Genomic DNA, 26,043 nt, shown 5'->3' on the forward strand with positions numbered 1-26,043 from the left:
CTACCAGTACCTTGAGCCACATCAGATAGGCAGAGGGAGATTAGGGAAGTAAACAAGTAGTTGAAGAGCTGGTGTAGTAAGGAGGGGTTTGGGTTCCTGGCGAACTGGGCCGGACTGCACCTAAATGAGGAGGGTGCAGATTTGATGGGCGTAAAGATGGGCAAAAAGTTAGATGGGCAAGTGGGGGGTGCCCAGGAAGTAGAGATAATCAGCGTGGAACAGATGGGGGCATTGATGGTAGGTTGACTTAAAAACACATAAACCCAAGGAAAGTATAGTAACAAGTCTTAGTTTAAATTTCGGAACACCCAATAAGAGGGCAGTATGCAACCGGTCTAAACTACGTGGCATGTTCACCAATGCCAGGAGCCTGGTGGACAAGATGGGAGAACTAGATACTGTTGTATGAGGAGGATTTAGATTTTGTGGGAATTTCAAAGACTTCGTTTCAACAGCTCTCATGATTGGCTGGCAACCATTCAAGGGTATTCCCTTTATTGCAGGGTTAGAGGGTAAAAAAGGGGGAGGGGTATGCCTGTATATCAATAATTATGTACAAGTGAATGTGAGATGACATCACTAAGGGAGCTAGGGAGGAGGTGGAATGGGTAGAGCTCCAAAGGGATGAAACTAAGGAAAATACTGGGAGTATGCTATAGGCCCCCTAACCTGAGGGAGGAGGGGGGAGACTGACCCATCACAATTTGTATTAGCAGCAAGGATGGTAAGTGCCATCATAATGGGGGATATGAATTATCCAGGCATAGACTGGGCAGAAGGAACCACACATTCTTCTAAGGCTCGCCAGTTCCTAAATGTCTTGCAGGACAATTTCATGGGTAAGATGGTAGACGCACCAACTAGAAACAAAGCGTTACTAGACCAACTGATTATCAACAATACAGACCTGATCGTGGATGTGGTAATATGGGGCAATTTAGGAAACCTAAACTACAAACATTGCTGGAAGATATAAAATGGGATAAAATCTTAGGAACAAACATGGAGGAGAAATGGGTTTCCTTTAAGAGCATATTAAATAAGGACATTAACCAGTGCACCCCACTGGGAAAGAAATTTAAAAGAGCAAAACAAAAGTCCTGAATGGCTCAACTCCAATGTAAAAATGCATATAAAAGCAAAGGCGTTGGCCTTCAAAAAATACAATGCAAGGGTGCAATTAGGGCAGCTAAGATAGAACACGAAAGACACATAGCGGAGGAGAGCAGAAAAAATAAAATAAATAAAAATCACAAGAAAGTCTTTAACGTATATAAACAGTAAAAAAGGGAGGACAGACTATAATTGGCCCCATAAAGAAAGCATTAGGAAGGAAACCTGGTTACAAAGGATGGGGAGATGGCAAAGGTATTGAATTATTCTCCTCAGTCTTCACGAGGGAATCGGGTAGGCTTTAGTAACCAAAACTGCAGTGCTTATCCTCATGACACATCACAGGAAGCACCTTCATGGCTAACAGAGGACAGAATTAGAGACAGACGTGGAAAAAAACTTAAGTCCCCAGGAGCAGATGGCCTGCACCTGAGGGTGCTTAGAGAACCCAGTCAAGTAATTGCCAGACCATTGTTCCATCCATTCAGTATGAGAATATACTAAGTACCTGTACCAGGGTAGATATATTACAAAGTGCCCATTTAGCCAAACAATACACATATTCTTTATGTATAATCTTCAGTCCATTTTCACATATAAGAGATGGCCTTCTATACAGTGCCTTGAAAAAGCATTCATACCCCTTGAAATGTTCCACATTGTCATGTTACAACCAAAAATGTATTTAATTTGGATTTTACGTGATAGACCAAACACAAAGTGGCACATCATTGTGAAGTGGAGGGAAAATGACAAATGGTTTCCATTTTTTTTTTTATAAATATCTGAAAAGTGTGGCGTGCATTTGTATTCAGCCCCCTTTCACACGGGACAGATCTGTGATGATCCGCCCCGTGAACATCTGCTTGCTCAGCGGGGATCGCTCCTTTTATCCCCACTAAGCCACACTGTGCAGGGACCGCCCTGTCAGATCTCCACTCTCCTCTATGGGAGATCGGATCAACACGGACCGTCTGTCCGTGATCATCCGCTCCGCAGATGGATAGAAAAATAGGATTTTCCTCCGTCTGCCGAACCAGACCATAGCAGAGACAGAAATCGGGTGTCAGCAAATGTTAATTCGCTGACACCCGCTATCCCATAGGGATGCATGTATGTCCGTATTTAATCCAAAAATGGATGGATAAAATACGGACATATGGCCCACATGTGTGAAAGGGGCCTTACTCTGATACTCCCCAACTAAAATCTAGTGCAACCAATTGCCTTCAGACGTCATCTATTTAAGTAAATAGAGTCTGCCTGTAATTTAATCTCACTATAAAAATTTAGCTGTTCTGTGAAACCCTCAGGTTTGTTAGAGAACCTTGAGTGAACAAACCAAATCATAAAAGGCCAAGGAACACACCGGACAGGTCAGGGATAAAGTTGTGGAGACGATTAAAGCAGGATTAGGTCATAAAAAAATAAAAATATCCTAGCTTTGCACAGCTCACGGAGCACTATTCAATCCATCATCCAAAAACGTAAACTGCAAACCTACCAAGACATGGCCGTCCACCTAAACTGACAGGCCGGGCAAGGAGAGCCATAAGTCGTCCCGTTTGCTGTGTCTCCCACATGGGTTCTCGCAAACTGCAAACATGGAAGAAGGTGCTCTGGTCAGATGGGACTAAAGTTGAACTTTTTAGCCTATAATCAAAAAGCTATGTATGGCGGAACACCAATACTGCATATCACCCTGCATCTCCACTGTGAAACATAGTGGTGGCAGCATCATGTTGTGGTGATACTTTTCTTCAGCAAGGACAGGGAAGCTGATCAGAGTTGATGGTAAGATGGATGAAGCCAAATACAGGGCAATCTTAGAAGAAAACCTGTTACAGTCTGCAAAAGACTTGACTGGGGCAGAGGTTCGCCTTCCAGCAGGACAAAGCCTAAACATACAGCCAGAGCTACAGCGGAATGGTTTAGGTCAAAGCATACTCATGTGTTAGAGTAGCCCAGTTATAGTCCAGACCTAAATCCAACTAAGAATCTGTGGCAAGACTTGGAAATTGCTGTTCAGACGCGCTCTATCCAATCTGACAGAGCTTGAGATATTTTGCAAAGATTGTGCAAAAATGTCACTCTAGATGTGCAAAGCTGGTAGAAACATCCCCAAAAAGATTTGCAGCTAAATGTGGTCTACAAAAGTATTGACTCAGGAATATAAAATCTAAATTTTATATGAATATAAATGCACACCACGCTTTCCACATTTATTTTTTAATACAAATTGAAAGCCATTTATCATTTTCCTTCCACTTTACAATTATGTGTCACTTTGTTGGTCTATCAAATAAAATACATTTAAGTTTTTGGTTGCAACATGAGAAAATGGGGAATATTTCAAGGGGTATGAATACTGTGTCCAGGCACTGTACGTCATCTAATACTGGCCATAGAATGGTCCTGTCTCTGGCTTGTGTGGGAACACCTGATGTGCTGTTCAAAAGCATTTAGGCAATGTGTCCCCTAAATGCACGTACGTGTGCGAGATTTAATTGGGGCTGCAGGCAGGATCTATTAAAATGTAAATGCAGATTGCACCACAGAAGTGCAGGCCTGACTTTGAAGGTTTAAATAGGCTGTGTAGTGCTGATGGAGCCACTGAACTTGCTTCATCAGGGACAGAAAAGTAATTGGTGTGTAAAAATGCACTAAGGATGCATTCACCATCTTTCATTGCATTATCGCCGCATTAATTGTGAAGGGGATGCCAAACCATCGCATTTCACTTTTTTTTTTTTTTTTAAGCTGCACACCATAACACTCAGATTGTTTACATCTGTGCATAGTGGTGTTCTGAAACGCACATGTATGGAATTGTTGGCAAGGTGCATTGTGGTGCCACTCAAAATCAAAGGCACCGCAAAAGCACTTTTTCCAGCGTTACTCTGCATTGTAGAAAAATGCACATTTTACTTTAACATACAAGATAAAAAAAAAAAAAAAATACTTGTGACTGTAAAACTCCTTTAACTTCTGGACATCAAAAATCAAAAACAAAATGTCTGTTAGTTGTCCACGGTTGACAGGGCCAATGAAGCCCCTATTTTGACCCCAGACTCCAAGTAAACATTAACTCTAGCATTTGTGGGGGCTGACAAATGTGTAGCAGAAAGTTACAAAAGGGCAATAAGCCAAAAGTCCACCCTTCTATTCTGTGCATAAATTATTCCATGTATTCTGGTGTAGATTACAGAATAAAAATTACCACCTAATCAAAGTAGAACTTTAGGCTAGGAATTGAAAATTGGCATACAGGTGGGATTTTTAGAAGACATCGGGCGACGATTGAGACCCACAATTGTGGTTTGAAGAGGTCAGTAGCTGATGGGGAGTTCAGGGGACGGCACGGCGCTGGATTCAATGAGACTATAGCTCTGCTTTTAATTGCTATAAGGCAATAATTACTGTAAGCCGAGAACAAAAATAAGCAGTTTCTCACACAACAGTGCAAGTTAATCAATAGGAAAGGTTCATTTTGTTTTTGGCTTAAAATAAAAACTGATGTTATACATACCTACTCTGTGCACTGATATTTGCACTGGTGGTCACTTCCTATTTTGCAATCATTTGTCTGTTCTTTCTTCCAAGTAACCCCATAGCAAGCCAGCTGTTAAGGGGGCACCCTTGCATGTGCATTCCCGAGTCAGATGGTGCATTTTAAATTAATGCAGAGAATGCATGAAGGTAAAAAACATTTAGGACTTTATAATCATTGGCTCCAGCTGTCAATCAAATTCTGAGATGAAGGAGCGGGGGGCGTGGCAGAGTGTCAATAGAGGCAGACAGGGCAGCTCGGGAGTGAGCCCGCATAAGTGCCTTAGTTTACAGTGTAAACACAGGGAGAACCTCATCAGTCTCCACTATGAAGTGTGTTCTTGACTAAACTGAGCTACTGCAGAAGCAAAGGTCAAGGGCATGGCTGTGCTGCCTGGCAAGGTTTGCTGGATTACAAAACTGGCTAAATTACAAGTCCTTTGGCAGGTTGAACAGTATCCATGTAATTAACTGCTTGCGTGGAGTTGAGCTTTAACGGTTACATAAATTCATGAACATAAACTACCACTAGGTGTCTACATACTCACTCATACGTAGGATCATGGGTCTTGCGTGTGAAAGTGTGCTAAGACGTAAACATTGTTGCCACGTGTAAAATATGAATACTTTTTTTTCAATGCTGGACTACAGGGCTATGTAAAGTGTTTGCCATGGGCAACAGCTAACAGCACCTAACAGCTTTAGGATTAAACACCACCAACCAAACGGGGAAAAAAAAAAAAAAAAAAAGTCTCACGCACACAGAAAAAGATTGCTTACATTTCTAAACAGCCAAGCTTACAAAACGACAGCCACAGAGATGCAGGTTCCTCATTTACAGTATATAGCAAGCCCTCATCTTTTCTGTTTGCTAGGGCACAAAACTACAGAAGGATTTTCTTAAAAGTGCAATATCTTTTTCAATGTTTAGTGGTTACATGGCTGCAGAGATGGGGCAGTGCCAAGTGTATCATGTAGCTGTTGGCGTCCTGCCTTGCAGTCTCTCTCTACTCACCACCAGACAATGAGGGTCAATGCAGGAGACTATGTTATGGCCCATACACACGATCTTAAAATTGGATGACAGATCTTTTTTGCATGCTAGTCACATATCGAAAAGAGAGAGTTTACTAAAGTTACGAAAATTCTCAGAATAAAAGAAAAAAAAGAAATATTCAGAAGCGATATAATGTGTTGTAGTGCATTCTATTGTATTTTTGGACGACAACTGTACTGAATAAACAAAAATCGTAAAATATGGTATCAAACGAGAATTTGAGTTTTTCCGATCGGATAATAATCGGATGAACGGTCACGATCAGCTCTCGAAAGCTCTGTACCAACGATACAATTATACAACCGCTTCAAAAGTGATATTTTTCATCCGATTTTTAGATCATGTGCTCAGGCAATTAGGGCCTGTTAACGCCACAACTTCCAATTGTGGTGTTCCAAATGCATTAAAAACACTCATACAAAACACGCATTTGAGCCATTCTGGTGCATTTCTCCCCCCCCCCCCTTTCGATTCTTTATCTCAATTCAGGACATATGCATGCCAGTGCATTTTGCTGCTTTTCAGGTGTTCCATACAGAAAAATGCACCATGTTCAACTTTTGCTGACTACACTGGAACGCACTGAACTGCTGTGAACTATGGACATTGGAACGCTTGGAAAACATTGTGCATGTGGTTTTTTATGCATGTTAAAAACGCACTAGACTACATCTGTGTGAACCAGCTCTCAGTCAATTGCTGAAACCTGGGAGGCGGCCAGCTGAGTTCGGAAAAAAAACGCACCATGTATTGGGCTTGGTGCAGGAGTGCAAGCACAAGGAGAGTGAGAGCTGCATATGGATAAAGATAGAGGGCAAGATGGAGGAAACAAAAGAACACCACATCCCAAATATGAAAAATGTCAAATAATTAAAGAGCCGGGCAAAGAGGTAACAAACCTCGGGACTTTAAGGGTGTTCTACACAGGCATACCCCACTTTTAAGTACACAAAATGGGGTTTACTAAAGCTGGAAAGTGCAAAATCAGGCTCAGTTCTGCATAGAAACCAATGAGCTTCTAACCCCAGCTTGTTCAATTAAGCTTTGATAATAAAACCTCAAAGCTCATTGGTTTCTATGCAGAAGTGAGTCTGATTTTGCACTTTCCAGCTTTAGAAAAATAAACCCCATTGTGTACTTAAAAGTGGGGTATACCTGTATAGAGATCAAAACTCAAATAGCATACAATTTAAAGTTTTATTAGAAAAAGATTAAAAACATGAGAAGTGAAAGCTCATCCACGACAAAGGATAAATTGATTATTAAAGTGGTTGTAAACCCTTACAACACACTTTGACCTACAGGTAAGCCTAGATTAAGGCTTACTCGTAGGTCCAAGAAATATCTCCTAAACCTACACGGTTTAGGAGATATTTACTGAAAGACAGGCATCGCTGTCAGCGGCACGCAGGCACACTGAGCGCGGCACCATCAACGGCAAATATGCCGTGCGTGGCGGCTCCCTTACGCATGCGCAGGAGTGACATTATTGCGATGCATAGTAGTCCATTATGCTTTACCTTTGCAGGGAATGAAAGAGGAAGTAAACTCATCAGGGTTTACTTCCTCTAAAGCATTTACAAACAAGGCACTACAACTCTCGACATGTTTCACTCGATAGTTTTAGGAGATTGATGTGGTGGCTCTTTTTATAGTAAAAAAACAAAAACAATTGAATATCTCATGAACGCATTAAAAAAAAGAAAAAAAAAATACAATGACATGAATATACATGCAGATTGGCATAGTGTGTAGAGGGAACTATGCGGGATTTGTTTTAAATAGAACAGTAGTATCAAGACATAAGGACATAGAAACAAGTGGTCACTAAAGAGAACCAAGCCTCAACAGAACTGCTTTAATTCCAAAGAGGATGTGAATAAAACAAGCAAATCGGTCGGTTTATATATAGCAAACCATTCATTCAGCTAAACACGCCTTGGATGCTTGCAGAGTGGAGCTATACTGGTGATTTTTCTAAAGAGAAATATATATCTCTGCAAGCATCCAAGGTGGTTTAGCTGGATGAATGGTTTTCCATATACACCATCAATCTGAAGAAACTATCGAGTGAAACATGTCGAGAGTTGTAGTGTCTTGTTTGTAAATGCTTTAATAATCAATTTATCCTTTGTCATGGATGAACTTTCCCTTCTCCTGTTTTTAATCTTTTTCTAATAAAACTTTAAAATTGTATGCTACTTGTTGAGTTTTGAGAGAATATATATGCCCTTAAATTAGAAATGTTGCATATGGATAACATTTCAACCCCTAACCAGGAAGATTTACTGGCAGGACCAATATTTCATTAGCAAACAAAAGTTTCTTAAAAAAAAAAAAAACGACAGCACATTACTACACCTTGGCTGAGTGCCCCATTGTTAATGTAAGATATCACCAAGGCTAACCATACATGAAAAGACTAACCTATACATAAAATGAACTTACAGGTCACGCTCCAGCCACCAGGGCCTCAGCCAAACTTCCACTTTGTGTACGGGACAATGGAAATACCTGCATGTGTACATGCTAGTCACACAAAAGCATTTCCATCATAGGAATTTAAAGTCTAAGCATACGCTGTTCAAGCAGAACAGCCAATAGAATTCATCACGTGTACACAAACATGATGATAGGTATAAAATAAGCAAGTCTAACAATCAAGTTTAGTGCAGGCAGGACTTTTTGAAACGCACAGCAACCGTATCACATGGTACATTTGTACCTTGTGGGCCGGTGTGGGCAAATGCACTGCATTTGGGGTGTAGTTCACTTTGAACTGAGCCCTGCCGCAGATTGCAATGGCAGTGCGATTGAAATGCAATGCGGGAAGTGCATGGGAAAGCGGCTCTCCCGCACTGCATTCAAGTGTGAACTGGCCCTTAAGCTGGCTGTACACTAATAGATTGGCATACATTTGTATGATAATGCTCAGTACTGTACATTCGATGACTTGATCAATTTTGGCATGAATAGATTTTTCAAGAAAAAAAAAAAACAAACAAACACATTCACGTGTTCCTTTCTGCTTCTTTGAATTTTTTTTCGCTGCGGTAGCGAATGCCAATTTGACCCCACCGACGATTATAAAAAAAATTTTATCTTATGCTTTCCATATTGACCCCAGAAGTCTCCATAAAGAGGACTTGTCATGTCCTATTCTCATTACAAGGAATGTTTACATTTCTTGTAATAGGAATAAAAGCGATTAAAAAATAAATTTAAGGGACATCACAATATAAAAATACTTTTATTTTTTTTTAAAGCGCATCTGTCACCTTGTGTTCACATGCAGAAATGAACGCATATGTAAATGGCATTTGTGCCACATGTATGAGGCATCACCGCAAAGGTTATAGCGAGAGCAATAATTCTAGCACCAGACCTCTAACGCTAAACTGGCAACTTGTAAAAATATTTAAAATGTCGTCTATGAAGATCTTTAATTACCATAGTTTGGTACCATTCCACAAGTGTACGCAATTGTGTGACAAATTGCAACAGCCATCATTTTATTTTCTAGGATCTTTGCAAAAAAAAAAAAAAAATGAAAAAGTGGATATAATGTTTGAGGATTCTAGAGTAATTTTCTAGCAAAAAAAAAAAAAGATGATCTTTACATGTATTAGAGCAATGCCAAAAAGTAAATAACCAACATGTTATTGTTGCCTTTGTACAATGGAATTGAACAGGAAGCAGAAGTTCCGGTAGGGCCATTCTGTGCAATTTCAAGTGCCCCCATAACAAGCCACTTGCTATGGAGGAACTCATCCGGACTTAATACCGGCCATGTGACAAAGGTCATGACCAAACTCTTTCCTGCTTTTTTTCCCCTCAAAGTTAATTTTGTTTTAATGCACTACTATTTTCAGAGTCCACAATCTAGCAAAGCACAGACCACAATTATAAAAAAAAAAAAAAAACTGCAACAAATTAATGTGTGCCGTTTGTTTTAACCAGGTTTTGACCATACTGCTGCTTTTAAAGGAGCCCCTTAGAATTGCAAAAAAGAAACAAATAAAACCCACCTTTGTCCCTTCTAACAAAGGACAGAATGGTGGTGCATATCCTGTAAGGCAGATTAGTTGGCAGTATGCTCTCAGCCTGGATTTTCATATAGTAAAACATTGATTTTAGCTTTCAAACTTTACATTTTATTTAAATCATAAAAACTTATTAAACAGATTGACAGGAGTCCCTTGAGGGCTGCAATCTCAGAAACCCAACACTTACCAGGAGTAAAAAGCAAAGATACAGTCTCTTGCTGAGGAGCAGGCACAATTTTTGGAGGCTGCTTTTTCTGCTTAGCCCCCGAGCTTGAAATAGTAAAGTACCCATGGGTTTGGGGGGCAGTCTGTTGCATTACCCCAGCAGTTTGCACTGAAATGTTACAAGGCACATGTTGCTGCGTTGTGAGAATAAGGTTCTGGCTCTGACTGAAGGTAGTTGCAGAAGGACTATGGGCAAGAGTGGCAGAGGCCGTGTGCGTAATAACTGAGGCGTTACACATGTGAAACTTATCAGCATCCGAGCTAACAAAAGAGGGCTGGGGTCCCAGGCGATGATTCGGAGGCAACGTTTGTTGACCAGGCGGCGTCTGAAAAATCGTAACTGGAGGGGGGCACACTGGGACAAAACCATGCTGGTTGTTTATAGAAGTGTCTGAGTTAAACTTGACTGGTCCATGAACAGTAGATATATTGCCCAGACTGGATGCCCGTTCCCTCCTCACTTCAGGCACTCGTGGGAGCATGGAAGGAGGACCTGAGGGTGGGATCAACTCCTCATCAAGATTCACAGGTGCAAGGTTGCTAGACGATGGCGAGCCAGGAGGCTGGAAAACAGCAAAATTAGAAGGTCACCTTGCAGTCTAGATAGAATTTTAGGACTGGTTTATTATGGTCCCACCACAGTCACTCAGAACAGTTTATTGGTGCTTACTCCCACTTCTGCAATTATTCCACCCCCATCAAATCATTCTCTGCAGCTATTACCTTTTGTACCACCACCCCCTCCGTTTAGAATGTAAGATCTACGAGCAGGGCCCTCCTGTACCTTTTGTATTGAACTGCAATTGTGTTGTCCCCACCCCCATACATTGTAAAGCGCTGCGTAAACTATTGGCGCTATATAAATAGTGAATAATAATAGCCAAGGCAAGGATGACACCCTTGCCCTACCGCTTCCCATGACATATCACATGTCCCAGGAGGTTGGCGGACTACTCGGAGAGTTAAGCAGGAAACAGGCTGTTCATCAGGAAGTCGCAGCCAACGCCTGTATCCAAGATGGCAGTGATTTTTTATATATTTTTAATTCAAAGCCAGCAGCCATAATATATTTGTAGCTGCCGAGTCAAAAAAAAAACAAAACAAAAAAAAACCATAACTGAAGTTATTCCTTAATTCTTTTAACTTGCTTATCCTTACCGCCATCGTCTGGTTACAGGAATGCAAAGCGGGGTCAGGCAGTGGGACGGTAGGTACAGAAGAGGCAAAAGTAAACAAAGAAGATGGCAGACGGTTGCCAGAGAAAAGATCTAAAATGAAAGAAAAAAAAAAAAATTTTTTAGATATTTATATATATCCACTTTAAGACATTCAGTTTAAATGCAAAATCAATTTAACCACTTCAGCTCTGGAAGATTTTACCCCCTTCACCAGGCCATTTTTTGCCATTTAGCACTGCACTACTTTAACTGGCGATTGTACAGTCATGCAACGCTATACCGAAACAAAATGTAAAAAAATGTTATAATCTATCTCTATCTTTTTTTTAACACACACATACATATATATTTTTTAATCACAAACCGAGCTTTCCTTTAGAAATATTTGATCACCACTGGGTTTATTCCTACTTTGCAAGGATGAGAAATACAGAGATCGTCCTTTGTACAAAGCTCTGTGTTGAATGTCAACACAGAGCTCTGGGCGGTGATTGGGGGAGGGGTGAATGGGAGTAGGTGAGGGACAAATTGGAGGGTTGAGCCAGGGAAAGTAAAAAAGATTTATTTTAGGAGTTTACTTCCCATAGTAACCAGATTTGGAATTTGTTTAGATTGTCAAACAGTAACTTTTAGTTGTACTTTTTAAAATGTATGGATATTAAATGTATTGAGATTTTTAGTAGCATTTTTCTCTAAACAGATCAGGTTATAAGCTTCCAAGGTACAAGCTGGCAGTCCAACCAGATCTTCGGAGGTACAACATTCTAATATTTTAGCTCTGCTATAAGTTGCATGTAGAAACATGAGAAAATATCCAGAAATAATTTTCATAAAAACCTACCTGTTCACTTATGTGCAACCCCTTGTTAACTGTCAAGCTCAATAAAACTGGTTAATTCCTCCAGGGGAGAAACACTGTTTGGGAGGTTTTCCCACTTTGACATAATACACTCTGGTTTATGCTGTCTAGGGGCATTACTAGATTTTACCCAGTTCCCCATATAGTAGACTGACGTTAGGCCAGACTGCAGAAATGTTCAAAAATATAAAAGTTTAGGCAGGACTGTTCAATACTTAAGATTCCATTCCTATGCAACATGAGATTCCTACGCTTTTAGATAACCATACATATTTCCATCACACAAGTTCCTGGAAGAGGCTTTAGGATATTGGGTGATGCAGCAACTGCCTGTTGGAGACTGGCTCATGCATGGCACAGTGTAGATATTTGCCAGCACACCACAGATAGTCAACTCCAAGTAGTTTATTGAAATATGGTCACATCATAAACGAGAGTGCTTAACAGAGGGGTCTGCTTGACCCAAAATGTTGCACTTGTGTTTGTAATGTGATCATACTTCAATAAAACATTTTGACTTAAAGTGAAGCGTCACTCTCCCAACATTTTCAATCCTCATGCTGCTAGCTTTAGTAAATAGTAAGGAAAGTATATTATATTTGCCAATTTCAAACTGGTTTCCAGGCCTAGGCAAATTACGTCATACATCCCAGGAGTCTTCAGGAGGGAAGGAGAGGTTCTCTTAGCTAAGCACACTCTGGCATGCATGCTTGAGCCAAGGGCAGATGAATTCCAGGAAGTAAAAGGCTACATGAATCAGTTGTCCTTACTCAAGATGGCCACAGCTAGAAATGCTAGGGAAGTTTTTTCAAAGTGATTTCTCAACAAAAAGCATAGAGATATGGATGGATGGGGGGAGTTTGCTTTGAATATAAAAAATGAATTTAGTCGCGTTTTTGGTTTGTGGTGCTCAGATGCAGTGAAGATCTGCTTTAACGTGAAGATCTGTGATGTGCTGGCAAATATTTACACTGTTTTCCCAATTAGACCCCTTTCACACTGGGGAGCTTTGCATGCGCTACAGAGCTAAAAATAGCACTGGCAAAACACCATTAAACAGCCGCTGCTTTGTCTCCAGTGTGAAAACCCTGAGGGCTTTCACACTGGAGCGGTGCGCTAGCAGGACAGTAAAAAAAAAGTTCTGTTAGCAGCGTCTTTGGGGCAGTGTGTATACCGCTCCTGCTCATTGAAATCAATGGGGCAGCATGGCTATACCAGCAAAGCGCCTCTGCAGGTGATCAGACAAAAAAGCGCAGCTAAAAATAGCGGTGCTTTACCACCGATGCACCTCCCGCCCAGGATAAATGTTGGTGTGATGAGTCGTGCACTCTAAACTGCATCGAACGTGCTTTGCAATGCTCAAAGAAAAAATTCTAAAAATTTGAGAATGAAAACTCCTTCTACAAGCTTTAACCAGTGCTCAGCTGGACATTGATAGAAGTTACAAGACTGTTATATACTGCTGATGAAAAAAGGTATTTAGCCGTTTATATTTACTAAAATAATTGCATTTCCATGTTCGGTGTACTGTGGTAGACCAGATCTGGTGAATGCAGGGTCCTGGGTTTTAGAAACACTTTAAATCTTTTCAAAAAGGTCCATACCCCACTTTCAGTACCCCTTGAAAGTTTTATACTTTCTTGAGCAGACTGCTCATGAGTACAGCCTCCTCTTGGAGGACTGTTCACCTGGTAACAGATGTCCTTCCTCTTGGAATGAAATGAGAATGCTGTGAGTATGCACAGGAGAAGCAGAGTCCAGATGGGAGACTTTTGGTAAAGGGGCTGTGGAAGATCTCAAGAGGAGTGAGCACAAGTGTAAGACTTGCTGGGGGTTCTGAAGAAGTAAAGCTGGGCCTGAAGGAGAGAAGCTTATAACTATGTGATATTGCAGCCCCGCACATTCATAAGGCAAATTGATGTGCTTTATAAAATTGCACTTTGCTGGCAGGCACATCAAAGCTGCTGGACTACAATAAAAAGGAATAGTAGGAGGGGGTCACATGACCTGTCAGTTCTGCCTGCCGATTACTGAAGTACCACCAGTTCTATACCAAGGTCTGCATTTTATAAAATGGGCAAATTACAAGTTGCTGTATTAAACAACACTGCAAAGTATATCAGAGCTCAGGGCTACTTATGGCAAACAGCTGCCCAGGCCCCTCATTAACAAAGAACTATAAGATTTTTTTTGCCTTTCTGGAGGGTCCAGAATACAGCATCTAACAAGAGGTAAACTATGTGAATAGGGACTTGAAGCAAACATATTGCAGACGGTATCGTCAATTTCGCTGCAAAAAAAATTTACACTTTAATTATAGAAACGATCTAGGCCTCTCCTGCAAAAAATAAAAATAAATAAATAAACACCCACAAGAAACGTATATATTGCCTTCCGCCACCTCACTCAGGATGTGGGCACGTGGCTATTAAGTGCTCAGACTCCACTACAGATAAATATCACTCATAATCCACAGATCGACTTACCTTGGAAAGACTCAAAAGTGTCCATCAAATCCAAGTTGGGTTGAAGTGGAAAAAGCTCTGGTTGAATCATATCTGCATTCCCCGAATGTTCTGTGGTTAAAGAAAGAAAACACCACTTAAATTTGTTTTTGTTCTTATATAGCTCCTCTTCCATGCTAGAAAGAGGCGACTGAATAAATCTGTTTATTGCAAACATTCAGATTAGATTATGAAAATGGTTTAAGAAATGAAGTTACAGACCCCACATTTAGTGACTTTCCAAGTGGGCAAGCAGTTTAACCTTTCATCAGGACAAATGCATTTTATGTATATGCATTACATATTGATCATTGAAAACATCCACTACTCATTCTGGTAGAAACTGTCATTCCTGCTTTCTTCTGCAAATGTTAGATTTGTTATGCTTTCCTATGGTTTGATAAAGGGGTGGTCTTGCTTGTCCTGACACATGTACCCACACCCCCTCCACTTCATGCCACCATCAACCAGCTGAGAGAGATGCTGTTTGGAACCAAAGCCATCTTGCTATTCCTGGAAGCCGCTGTTGCCTATGATCCAGGTGATCCTATGGAGGTCTATATGGGTTTATGACAAGCCTGGATTCACTTTTAACCAGCGAGTGCATTTTTATTGCCTTTTATTCTTTTTAATTAAAGTGGTTGTACACCCTGTACAACCACTTTTACCTACAGGTAAGCCTATATTAAGGCTTACCTGTAGGTGCTGGAAATACCTCCTAAACCTCCACAGTGTAGGAGATATTTACGAAAAAGCCAAGCACAGATGACAGCACGTGCGCATTTTAGAAAGGGCACATTGTGCAGTTTCCAATTAGAGGTCCTGCTGTGACTGGCGGCTGCCACGTGCATATACGGGAGTGATGTCACGCGATTCTGGCCAGTCCCAGAGCCAGAATATGCAGGTTGAAGATGGACGCTCTCTGCTAGTGGAGACATCGGTGGCATCACAGACTTCGGTTTCAAGCAGGTGATACATAATGGGCTACTATGCATTGGGCTTTACCTTTGCAGGGAAATAAAGAGGAAGTAAAACCCACCAGGGTTTACTTCCTCAAAAAAAAAAAAAAAAAAAAAAAAAAAAAAAAAAGCTACACCTACATTGAGGCGCCGTCTTGGGTGTTTTATATATGTGCATTAGGATCTCTAGACCCAATCTGAAAGGAGCAGCATCAACTTCACCTGGTGTTCCCTACCACTCACCTGGCCCTCTTATGTGCCCTGTTAAAGTGGTTAAAAACCTCAGACATGAAATATGAACAAAGGATTTTGTAGTGTGCAAGTTTTCCTGACGCCAAGAGGAAAAAAGTGACAGGGAAGGAATCTCCAGCTGGCAGCCTCAACTGTTCCCGTGTGCCATGTGTGACCCTTCTCTCTAAATCAGCTCAGAGCTCCCCTTGCTGAGCTCTACAGATTTGTGACTTCAGTTCTCAGCCTTTTTTCTGAATGATCAGACAAGCTTTATAAATTCTGGACTTTAAATAGATGTAGAAAAGAGAAGACTGCAGATAGACAGGTGCAAGTTATGTAGGATCTCTTTCACCCGATAGTCCCTTCACTGGGTATATAACCAAAATTAAAGCGGGATTCCGTTGCAGTTTTTTTTTTTTTTACCTGCGTCACTGGTGGGCGATTCCTACGGTGTCTTTGCAGTCACGATCGGCGTCTTTTTAACCCCCGGCGTGATTATTTCATTGCTAAGGAAAACTTAAAAAAGCAGTCCAGCGGTTTCCATTTTCACTGTGGGCGTTTGAAGCCCACAGGCATTTACTTCCTGGATGCGATGATGCTGATCTCCCAGCATCCACCGCTCCATCTCGCACATGCTCATTGAGTGTCGCCTTTGTTTTCCTTCCTCTTGCCTCGTGTGCTATAGTGGTAATGGCAGATAGAGCTGCCTGCCCACTTTCAAAATGGCAATTTCGCACATGCCCTCGTCACGTGACAGGCGTCCTCCTTCCGAAATCTCACGAGATTTCGGCATGACTGTGTCCCCCACTGATTCCTGGGAAATAGCTAAAAAAGTTCCCAGGGACCATTGCGAAGCCGATAAACACGCCTACTCCCATGGGAGGAGAGCTCGGAAGTCGGCATAAACATTAAAAATAAAAGGTAAATACTGCACATTTTATTTCAATGGTTATAACTGCATCTATGTTCCAAAGCCATTTGAATAAGATGAACTTGCAATTTTCTGTACAAAACCGCTTTAAGCCAAGGTTCCAATTGATGCGACTTGCCATGTGAAAATTTGCGTCTCTTGCTGGCAATGGCACCGTCTGAATCAGTGCGACACCAACTTTGTGTCACCGCACAGATTCCCAAAAGTAGTTTCTGTACTACTTTTGGGGTGTGAACAGATGTCTCTGAAATCGCGCCTAAAGTGTGAATGTATGAAGTCGGACATCAAATCGTGCAAGTCCAGCGGAATTCAATCCCGCTGTCAGTGTGAACCTCGGCTAAAAGACGTTTGAGTTCTAGCCAGTGCAATAGCTTCTTCATTTGGTTAGGTTGACCGTTTTGTTTCCAATACTTCTTTGAAATCAATGTCTTGGAACAATAAGAAGGGGGGGAGGGGGGAGAAGCTTTTTCTGGGGGGGGGGGGGGGGGGGGGGGAAGAAGGACAAATATAGTCACAACACCCTTACTTGTGTTAAACATGCCTCTGGATTGCAGTGTTTGAACATCACCCCGCCCAGTAGGTCAGGAAAGGAAGGTGAATGAGCCATACCAGGCTGCTCATCTCAGCGGCCCCCACCCCAAAGCACCCTGCCCCCATGTTGATGAGGACAGGGGCCTCTTCCCAACAACCCTGGCCAGTGGTTGTCAGGGTCTGCGGTCAGGGGCTTATCGCCAGCCCACCCCCCCAAGTGAATGGGTAGGGGGTACCCCTACCCATTCACAAGAAAAAAAAAAAAAAAAAAAAAAAGGAAAAGCCGGTCTTGTTCTAAAGCCACCTTTCTTGGTTACAATGTCCCTACTGTCTGACACCTCTTATATAGGCATTGTGTATGGTCATCCAATAACATTGCATAGAGAGCTTTCCCCTGGTGACGGGAGACTGCACTGGGCCTGCATGAAAACTGCATGCAAAAGCGCATAAAAAAAAAAAAGTTTACAAAATCACTGTAAAACGTGCCTGAAAAAACAAATCAAGCATAGCTGCATAGATGTGAACCTAGACTTAGGAGCTTTCACAGGCGTCAAGCTCTTGGGCATTAATTCAATTCATTGGCCCTAATGAGTTTATTCTGGCCATTGAAATGAATTCATGCTCAAGCACACCTAGCATGTAGGAGATTTTAGGTGCGTGTAATAGCCTTTAGTAGCATCAAGGGGTTTCCACCTAAACTCTGCTGTTCCTGGATGCCCGGGCAGTGTTTTTCCTGCCTCTAAAAGCTGCTAAAACCCTGTGTGTATAGACACATACACGCAGGGGAGTTTAAAGGCAAGAGGAAAAAAAAACCCCGCCAGGTGCCCCTAGGAGCAGCTGTAAAAACATCCAGTGTGCATGAAGCCTAACAGCAGACCAGTTGGGCTTTATTCAGTAGCACTAGATAATGCAACAGATAAGACACCAGGCAGCTACACTGTACAGTCCAGAGAGAACACTTTAAAGTGATTTTAAAAGGGCAGAAAATCTTAATGCATTCTATGTATTAAGATAGGAAAAGAAAAAACCCTCAGTATGCCGCAGCCCCCTAATACTTACCCGAGCTCCATCTCGATCCACCAATGTACATAACTGCCTCGGCCATCCGGGACTCTCCCTCCTGATTGGCTGAAACACAGCAGCGGCACCATTGGCTAACTGACTTTGACAGAAGTGGGAGCCAATCAGGAGAGAAAGGGGGTGGGACCGAACCGTGGCTCCTTGTCTGAATGGCCACAGGGAGCTGCGCTCGGGAGGCCAAGAGCCAGCGAGGGACCCGAGAAGAGGAAGATCTGGGCCCCTCCACCCAAAAAATTTGAGACTTTGCAGAATACCTGTGTGCATGTCTTCCAGAACGAACGTTCAATAAAATCTATGGATAGTACTTACCAATCTCTTTTGGGTTGTGCTGATGTGAATAAATAGTAGAAAATAAAGTGTCACTGAACTCCGCCATAAGCATTTCCATGTCCAGGAGAGGCTCCTCTTCCATTGGCACCGCAGCATCAATCTCATCATCCTGCAAACATTTAGAAACCTGTTATAATGAATTATCTGCTGTAAAATATAAATTAAACATGCATTCTATACGGAATATCATCACCCAATGTTGTACAGATGTGGTCTAAAAAGGAGCTTTTTAATTTAAGGAGTAAAAACCAATATTAAAAAAAAAAAAGGAAGGAGGACACACGCACACACGCGCCCCCCAACCATCACCTAGAAAATATTTTTCCCACCACACAGATTCAAGCTGTAGTGTACATTGAGCAAACTTTTGTCTTTTGCTGGGAAGCCCATAAAAGTGAATTAGAGCTTAATTTGATCCAGCGGCTCCCACTGTCAGGGGCAGGGACAACGCCCACTGTATCAAATCACAGATTAGGGGCTCGAGAGCGAGCACGCATGGGTGCCCCTGTGGAAAGTGGCTTTCCGCGGCGGCATCCGCAGGAGAGGGGGCTGGAGTGCCAGCAGGGGACTGGATTGGGGCTGCTCTGTGCAAAAGCAGGCAAGTATGACATGTTTGTTATTTTAGGAAAATAAAAGGTTTACTACTACTTTAAGCTTTGCATAGAAACCAGCGAGATTTCAAGTTGTCAGAGCTGCACTCTCTAGTTTTAGTAAATGTCTCAGGGGAGAGGATTCCCCTCTGCACCTTGATTGTGTGGATGGGGGAATCCTTTTCGGATCCATCATTTGACAGCCTAAAAAGTCTTAAACTGATCTCAAATGCAATCTGAACACACCAGAAATATTGCTCCAAAATGCCATCTACACAAGTCTAGAAAAGCTGCCTTCGCCAGAAAGTATTAACTGTCTGGCTGTCATACTGATACATGGTCTTCAATACTGTCAGTGTTACTGATAGAACAAGTATGTAAGTTAGGAGTTCACACTGTCCCTGACCTAGGATAAGCATGCCAGAGGGTATACAGTGTTGGCAGACTCTAGAGATAGCCACTGTAGAGACAGTGATATTTTTAGGAGGCAACCAGCAATAGAAGCCTATATATCAGTGTTTCCTATGGTTTGGGACACAAACTAGCTTTTGGACTTGTTTGGACTCAGTTGCCACTTTAAGCCCCTTTCACACCAAGTTTTTTTTTTATTATGCATCCCCCCCCCCCTCCCCCTTTTCAATTTTTATTTAGAGCAGTGGTTTCAAACTGGCAGCCCTCTGGCTGTTGCGAAACTACAGGTCCCATCATGCCTCTGCCTGTGGGAGTCAGGCTTGTAACTGTCAGCCTTCAAATGCCTCACAGGACTTGTAGTTTGACAACAGCTGGAGGGCCGCCAGTTTAAGACCCATGATTTAGAGGATTTGTATCAGTTAAAAATACATAACTGTATAAACGAGTCTGACAGTTTGTTTGAAACCTTTGCAAGGTAGATTTACAGTTGAAAGTAAACAGTAAGGTCTCCGGTAGTTTAGGATATGCTGCAAAATAGGAACCTATATATCTCAAAAATCCCAATGCTCAGGTTGATATACAAAAGTGAGATAAGGCTAGTAGTGTTTCTATCTGAGCATATCCAAAAGTTTCTGTTAGCATAGCATTGAGAGAGAATAGGAAAAAAAAAAAAAAGATGAAGTTGTGTGTGGGGGGGGGGGGGGGGAGCGATCAGTTGGGGTTGTGAAGGGGTAGGAGACGGTCTCTGCTGGGGGAGCCAGGAAAAAAAAGTAGGTCACGGCCACGACTTAAGAGCGCAGGCACAACCATTGTTTGGATCAGACATATTGCAAGTATTCCTCAGAGAAGTGGAAGAGACTAATAGAACCATCTGTTTTTATGCTCTTTGGTTTAGGTAAGGTCGGTCTTCCAGTTGCTCGATATTCACCTTTGCACGCCATTGTGTAACTGTCAGGGCAGACTGTTTTTTCCACATACCCAGGCTGCAAGGTTGAGCAGGTGCTTAAGCAGAGATTTGTGGTACCTCTTCTTGGATAATGGTGCGAGATTAGAACAAGCATGAAGTTCCAGGAGGAGTTTGTAAGAAGTAGAAACAGTCTCAAATCGGGTCCCTTCCCAGACATGGCTCTTCAAAATGCATGCAATTCTCGGGGGAAACTATGTTTTGACAGATTGCAAGAACTGGGACAACTGAAGTGGCCTCCATTGAGGCAGCAGAGAGGTGGAAGAACAGGGGAACAAAGTCCTCATCGCAAGCCAGCCATTGGTACCCAGGAGTTGAGCAGTGGGCCTTGAGGTGATAATGAGCTGGATCAGTGAGAAATGCCTTTTCTTGTGTTTTTTCCCACGCTACACATAGGACAGCCCATTGATTTCAATGTGCTGACCTAATTGCAACAAAGCAGATTATGCAGCATTTTAACACATTCCTGTTTGCATAAACAGCAAAATGTGAGTTTGCTTCCAACGCGTGGGGTGCCACCAACACCCCTCAAGAGCAACGTGTGTTTTTTCACAGAGAAGTGGATGGAGCCTAACTGTACAGCCTAGTTCCGGGATATGCAATTAGCGGATCTTCAGCTGTTGCAAAACTACAAGTCCCATCATGCCTCTGGGAGTCATGCTTGTGACTGTCAGTCTTGTTATGCCTCATGAGACTAGTAGTTCTGCAACAGCTTGCGGTCCACTAATTGCACATCACTGGTCTAGTTTATGCACATGGAAAATTTGTGGTTCAGTCAAGAGGATTATATCACACTGACAGCAAACAAGGACATAGGGAGAACTTAAGCATATGCAAGGTGGGGGATGGAGGAAGTTACACATACAAGGTCCGAGTTCTGCCACACAAGGACTGCAAGAAGCTGATAGAGAAACATCAGTTACTTACAAAGCTTTAAGAAGTTAATAAATAAATAACAAAAAAAGCTGTAACATTTTGTTTTTCTTGGGGCCCGGAATGCCATTTACCCAAGAATATGTTGAATTGGGGTGACACAGTGGTGTAGTGGGTAGCACTCTCGCCTAGCCGTAAGGTCGCTGGTTCGAATCCCAACCACGACACTACCTGCCTGGAGTTTGCATGTTTGCCTGCGTGGGTTTCCTCCAGGTACTCCGGTTTCCTCCCACACTCCAAAGACATGCTTGTAGGTTAATTGGATCCTGTCTAAATTGTCCCTAGTATGTATGAATGTGAGTTAGGCACCTTAGATTGTAAGCTCCTTGAGGGTAGGGACTGATGTGAATGAACAATGTATATGTAAAGCGCTGCGTAAATTGGTGGCGCTATATAAGTAAATAAGATTAAATCTATTCCTATTAGAAACCCCTTCAAGAAGATCATATCCCTACAATATGCATTGCTGTAATTTTACACCTGCAGATGTCAGTTATAATAAATGGCCATCAAATGCCTGTCTATGCCAAGCATGCAATGTTCAAATTTTAACAGAAACCCTTTTCTGTCTCAGCGATTGTTTACAATCAATAACCAGATCTGATCAATTACCCCAGTCCTATGGTTTGCAGTGATTTTTATGGTATGTATAAAATACATGGGGGTAATGTACAAAGTGCAAATACATTTGTTAAAGAGACTCTAAAGCACATAATGGGTGGTTATTTAGCAAGACTGCACGGACGGCATGGTGTGAATCTTGAACAGGAGGACTGTTGTGCAGGTAATGTTGTAATACATTCCTGGCGCAGCTCCAGCAAATATCAGCACATCCGTCTCACATTCTGGCCCAACCAGTTTGTTCTCAAGGAGCATTACAGAGCTTTTACTCACTTTGACCAAGCTTGAGAGATCTTCATCTCGATGCTTCTGTAACTGGAAAAAGAAAAAAAAGTCACAGGTCTGAAACATCCTTGGCATAAAACCAAGTGATTATATACACAACACCAGCCACAATTGCTTCTCTGATGGGAAGGCAGTAAAGATAAAGCCTAAATAGATTTGCAGTATGTTATTTCATGACAAGGTTCAATGGTTCTAGGCATCAAGGCCAGCTACATAATCTGAACAATTTTCAGGGTAGACAACTTCTACCCTGAAAAAAAATAAATAAATAAAAAAAAATATAAAAAAAAAAAAAAAAAAAAAAAAAAACACACAACCTTACAAGGCCCAACACTGATTTTTGCCACCCAGGCTAGGGCAGTTTGCCATTAAAGTGATTAGAAAAAAAAAAAGTAGATTTAGAAACAGGTCTATTCTTACCTGTTCTGTGCAATGGAATTGCAGAGCAGCCACAAACCGCCTTTTTTCTTCAGGTCCCCCGCCAGCACTCCTGGCCCCTCCCCTCTGTACAGTGACCCCAATAGAAGCAGCTTCCCATGGGGGGGCACTTGTGCATGCTCACTCCCAAACCTAGCTGCTGCATCCATGGACACCGACAGCAGAACTCAGCTCCACCATCGGCACCCCCGTCACTGGCTTTGATTGACAGCACTGGGAGCCAATGTCTCCCGGTACCCCAGCAAAGCCAGTGAGACCCAAAAGTGAGGGGAGATGAAGAGCTGCAGACATGCACAGCACTGGATCCACTGAAGGCTCAGTGCTGACACCTAAACATTGTTTACCTTAATGCAAAGAATTGCTTAAGGTAAAAAAATGTTTAGGCTTTACAACTACTTTAATATGAACCCAATTAAGAGGAATAAGACCCAGACTAAGAATGCAGCTCATGAGCTGCATGAGCTGCAATACAGATTGTGAACGCCTGTCACAGGTCAGCCAAAGCATTCAAGCCAGAAGCAGCCAAAGAACTAGCATTTTTGGTGTGGCACCTATATTTTAAACATCTAATACACTTGTCTTTTGGGCATTTTCTTATGTAGGATGTTATGATCTGCCCACCTGCATGGATTTCTCCTAGGACCCCTTTTTGAGTAGGGATAGGTTAGGCACATTGCTGGATGTAGCCCCTTGCTGGGAAGGCTTACCTCTTTATTGGTCTTGGTGATCATTGTTACTAAGAAAGGGGTTTGAGAAAAGTGCGAATGAGTGAAAATTCCAAAAATTGTGAGTGGCCACCATAGCAATAGATGATGGAACATCCTCCAATGGGGACACCTGTTCACTTTTCAGAGATTTCTTTTCACTTTCTGTTGCATCTCTCAAACAGGAAGTGAAGGCAAATCCCCACAGCAGGATGCAGGAACAACCTAATATGGGTTTTAATCCTTTCCTACTCCATTTAGAATGTAAAATATAGCTTACACATTTCAATCTTTGCAGTAGTGGTACAGACAAACTGAAGGAGTACTATTATAATTGGTTTTATTATGTATTGGAATTACAAAATACATCAAGCCCACACAGCATTTAAAACTTGTTTTGGGGGAGATGATGAGAAGTGAAAAAACACTAGCAGCCCTATCTGGACAAAGGGCTCCTATTCCCAAGTGACAGAACTTCAGGGTGCCAATAGCAGCCGGTCAAAATTCACTCCGCTGAAGTCAGACCAATCCAAGTTCATGAACTGAATTCATCATAATTCGTTTACTGCACATAAAAAACTTAATGTTGAATAAGATTATAAATTTAAAAAGTAGACTTTTTTTAAAGCCTTACCCTTTTCTTAAAATAGGTTCTCCACTTGTGGTATTCTCTGACTACAATCTCTATCCTCCTTTTCCAGTACCTTCCTTCGGTAGCAATAGCCTAAACAGTAGAGAGATGAACTAGTAATATAAATACACAACAAATGGATACATCTATGGCTACATACTGATAATGTCTGTCCTTTTATTAATCTGTTCGCTACAGGGCCAATTTTATCGCACGTAAAAAAAAAAAAAAAAAAAAAAAAAAAAAAAAAAAAAGACCTAAAAGCCCCAAAACATGATTTTTTTGAAAGCCAAGGCCCTGTGGGAAAAAAAGGTAGTAGCATTTCTTTTATTTTGCATAACAGATCTAGAGAGATCGAGACATACATAATAAATATTATATATATATATATATATATATATATATATATTATGGAGGACCAGATTGCTTTGCACTGAATACAGATCAGGTCCGGCTTTCCTCAACTACATTGAAGATAGCTAGATATATCAGAGATAGATCTCTCTATATATAATTTATACTTAAAAGCGGAGGTCCACCCTAAAGTGGACCTTCCGCTCATTGGAATCCTCCCCCTTCCGGCGCCACAATTGGCACCTTTCAGGGGGGAGGGGGGTGCAGGTACCTGTACAGTACAGGTATCTGCACCCACTTCCTGGATAGCTCAATGCGGAAAGGGGAGTAGATTACGCCCCTTTCCGAAAGTCCCCCGCTGCCTGCTGGGAAACACACAGATCCCAGAGGCAGCGGGTCCGTCCTCATTGCGCAGCGCGACTCGCGCATGTGCAGTAGGGAACCGGGAAATTAAGCCAAAAGGCTCCATTTCCTGATTCCCATACCCAAGATGGCGGCGGCAGCACCCGAGAGACGATCGAGAGGTCGGCTTCGGGTGCCGACATCGCGGGCGCGCTGGACAGGTAAGTGTCACTATTTTAAAAGTCAGCAGCTGCAGTATTTGTAGCTGCTGGCTTTTAAAAAAAAAAAAAAAAAAAAAAAAACACGCGGAGTCCCGGCGGACTCCCGCTTTAATTGGAAAAAGTCTCTTCCTCTCCTCCTATAAAGTACACCCTCCTGCTTGCATGCTTGGCCTAAGGGCAGATGGATTCCAGGAAAGAGGCTACATTAACGGTTTGCCCTTACTTTGAAAAACACATTTCTAGCTGCTGCCATCTTGAACGATTGCTTTATTTTGTTGAGCAAAGACATAGGTAGAGGGGGGAAGTTTGTTGTGAAGATTAAAAATGAATTAAATAGCATTTTCAGTTTGTGGTGCTCAAATACAGTTAGGTTTTATATTTTAAATATGAGATTGAGTTCACATTCAGCAGAAGCATACAGGACTCTGAACCTTCATACCTCTGGTCTCCGATGTTCATCAAAATCGATTGATGCATCCAAAGGAGTCACAAAATGGCATACTGGATTTTGTCGTTTCTCTATATCTGGAAGGTAAATCAAAAGGTAACTTGAAACAGCCTAATCATTAGGCAAACAACGAACTGCTAAACCAAAATAAGTAAAAACTTCGAGATTTAAAAAAAAAAGTCAGACCCCACTCTTTTCAAAAACATTAAAGGCCATGTTGAACTTCTTAGGCAGAATTTCACCTTCCATAATAAATTGAAGCCTTTCCTAATATCTTTTCTGCCCAAGCCATCCCAACGTGCTGATCTCTCACTTACCTAGTCCATGGCAGCTTTGAGACTCAACCTCTGCTCAAAATGTTAAGTTTTCCAAACCCCTCACATCCTGTATCATGTGACCATCCAGGAAACGTCATATCCCATAATGCACCGTCTTGCTGCATCACAAACAAGGGCATGCTAACCTCTCTGGTCCACACCTCATCATTAAACCCCCCCCCCCCCCCCCA

The 26,043-nt window shown here is 42.0% G+C and overlaps 1 protein-coding gene across 2 annotated transcripts in view; it reads right to left on the reverse strand.

The window, feature by feature from the left end:
- Window positions 1-26,043, reverse strand: part of MLXIP (MLX interacting protein) — a 127,171-nt gene that overhangs the window by 33,098 nt on the left and 68,030 nt on the right. For both annotated transcript variants that reach the window (XM_077461959.1, XM_077461958.1), the window contains 7 exons: window positions 25,527-25,612; window positions 24,174-24,263; window positions 22,386-22,427; window positions 18,573-18,702; window positions 14,514-14,603; window positions 11,149-11,258; window positions 9,953-10,553 (listed from right to left, as the gene is read on the reverse strand). In XM_077461959.1, the coding sequence (XP_077318085.1) occupies window positions 9,953-10,553; window positions 11,149-11,258; window positions 14,514-14,603; window positions 18,573-18,702; window positions 22,386-22,427; window positions 24,174-24,263; window positions 25,527-25,612 (1,149 nt within the window). The remainder of the gene's footprint in view (window positions 1-9,952; window positions 10,554-11,148; window positions 11,259-14,513; window positions 14,604-18,572; window positions 18,703-22,385; window positions 22,428-24,173; window positions 24,264-25,526; window positions 25,613-26,043) is intronic.

The sequence above is a fragment of the Lithobates pipiens genome, unplaced genomic scaffold (assembly GCF_037356315.1).
Source record: "Lithobates pipiens isolate NorthernLeopardFrog02 unplaced genomic scaffold, aLitPip1_a1.2 Scaffold_3, whole genome shotgun sequence".
Taxonomy (NCBI): Eukaryota; Metazoa; Chordata; class Amphibia; order Anura; family Ranidae; genus Lithobates; species Lithobates pipiens.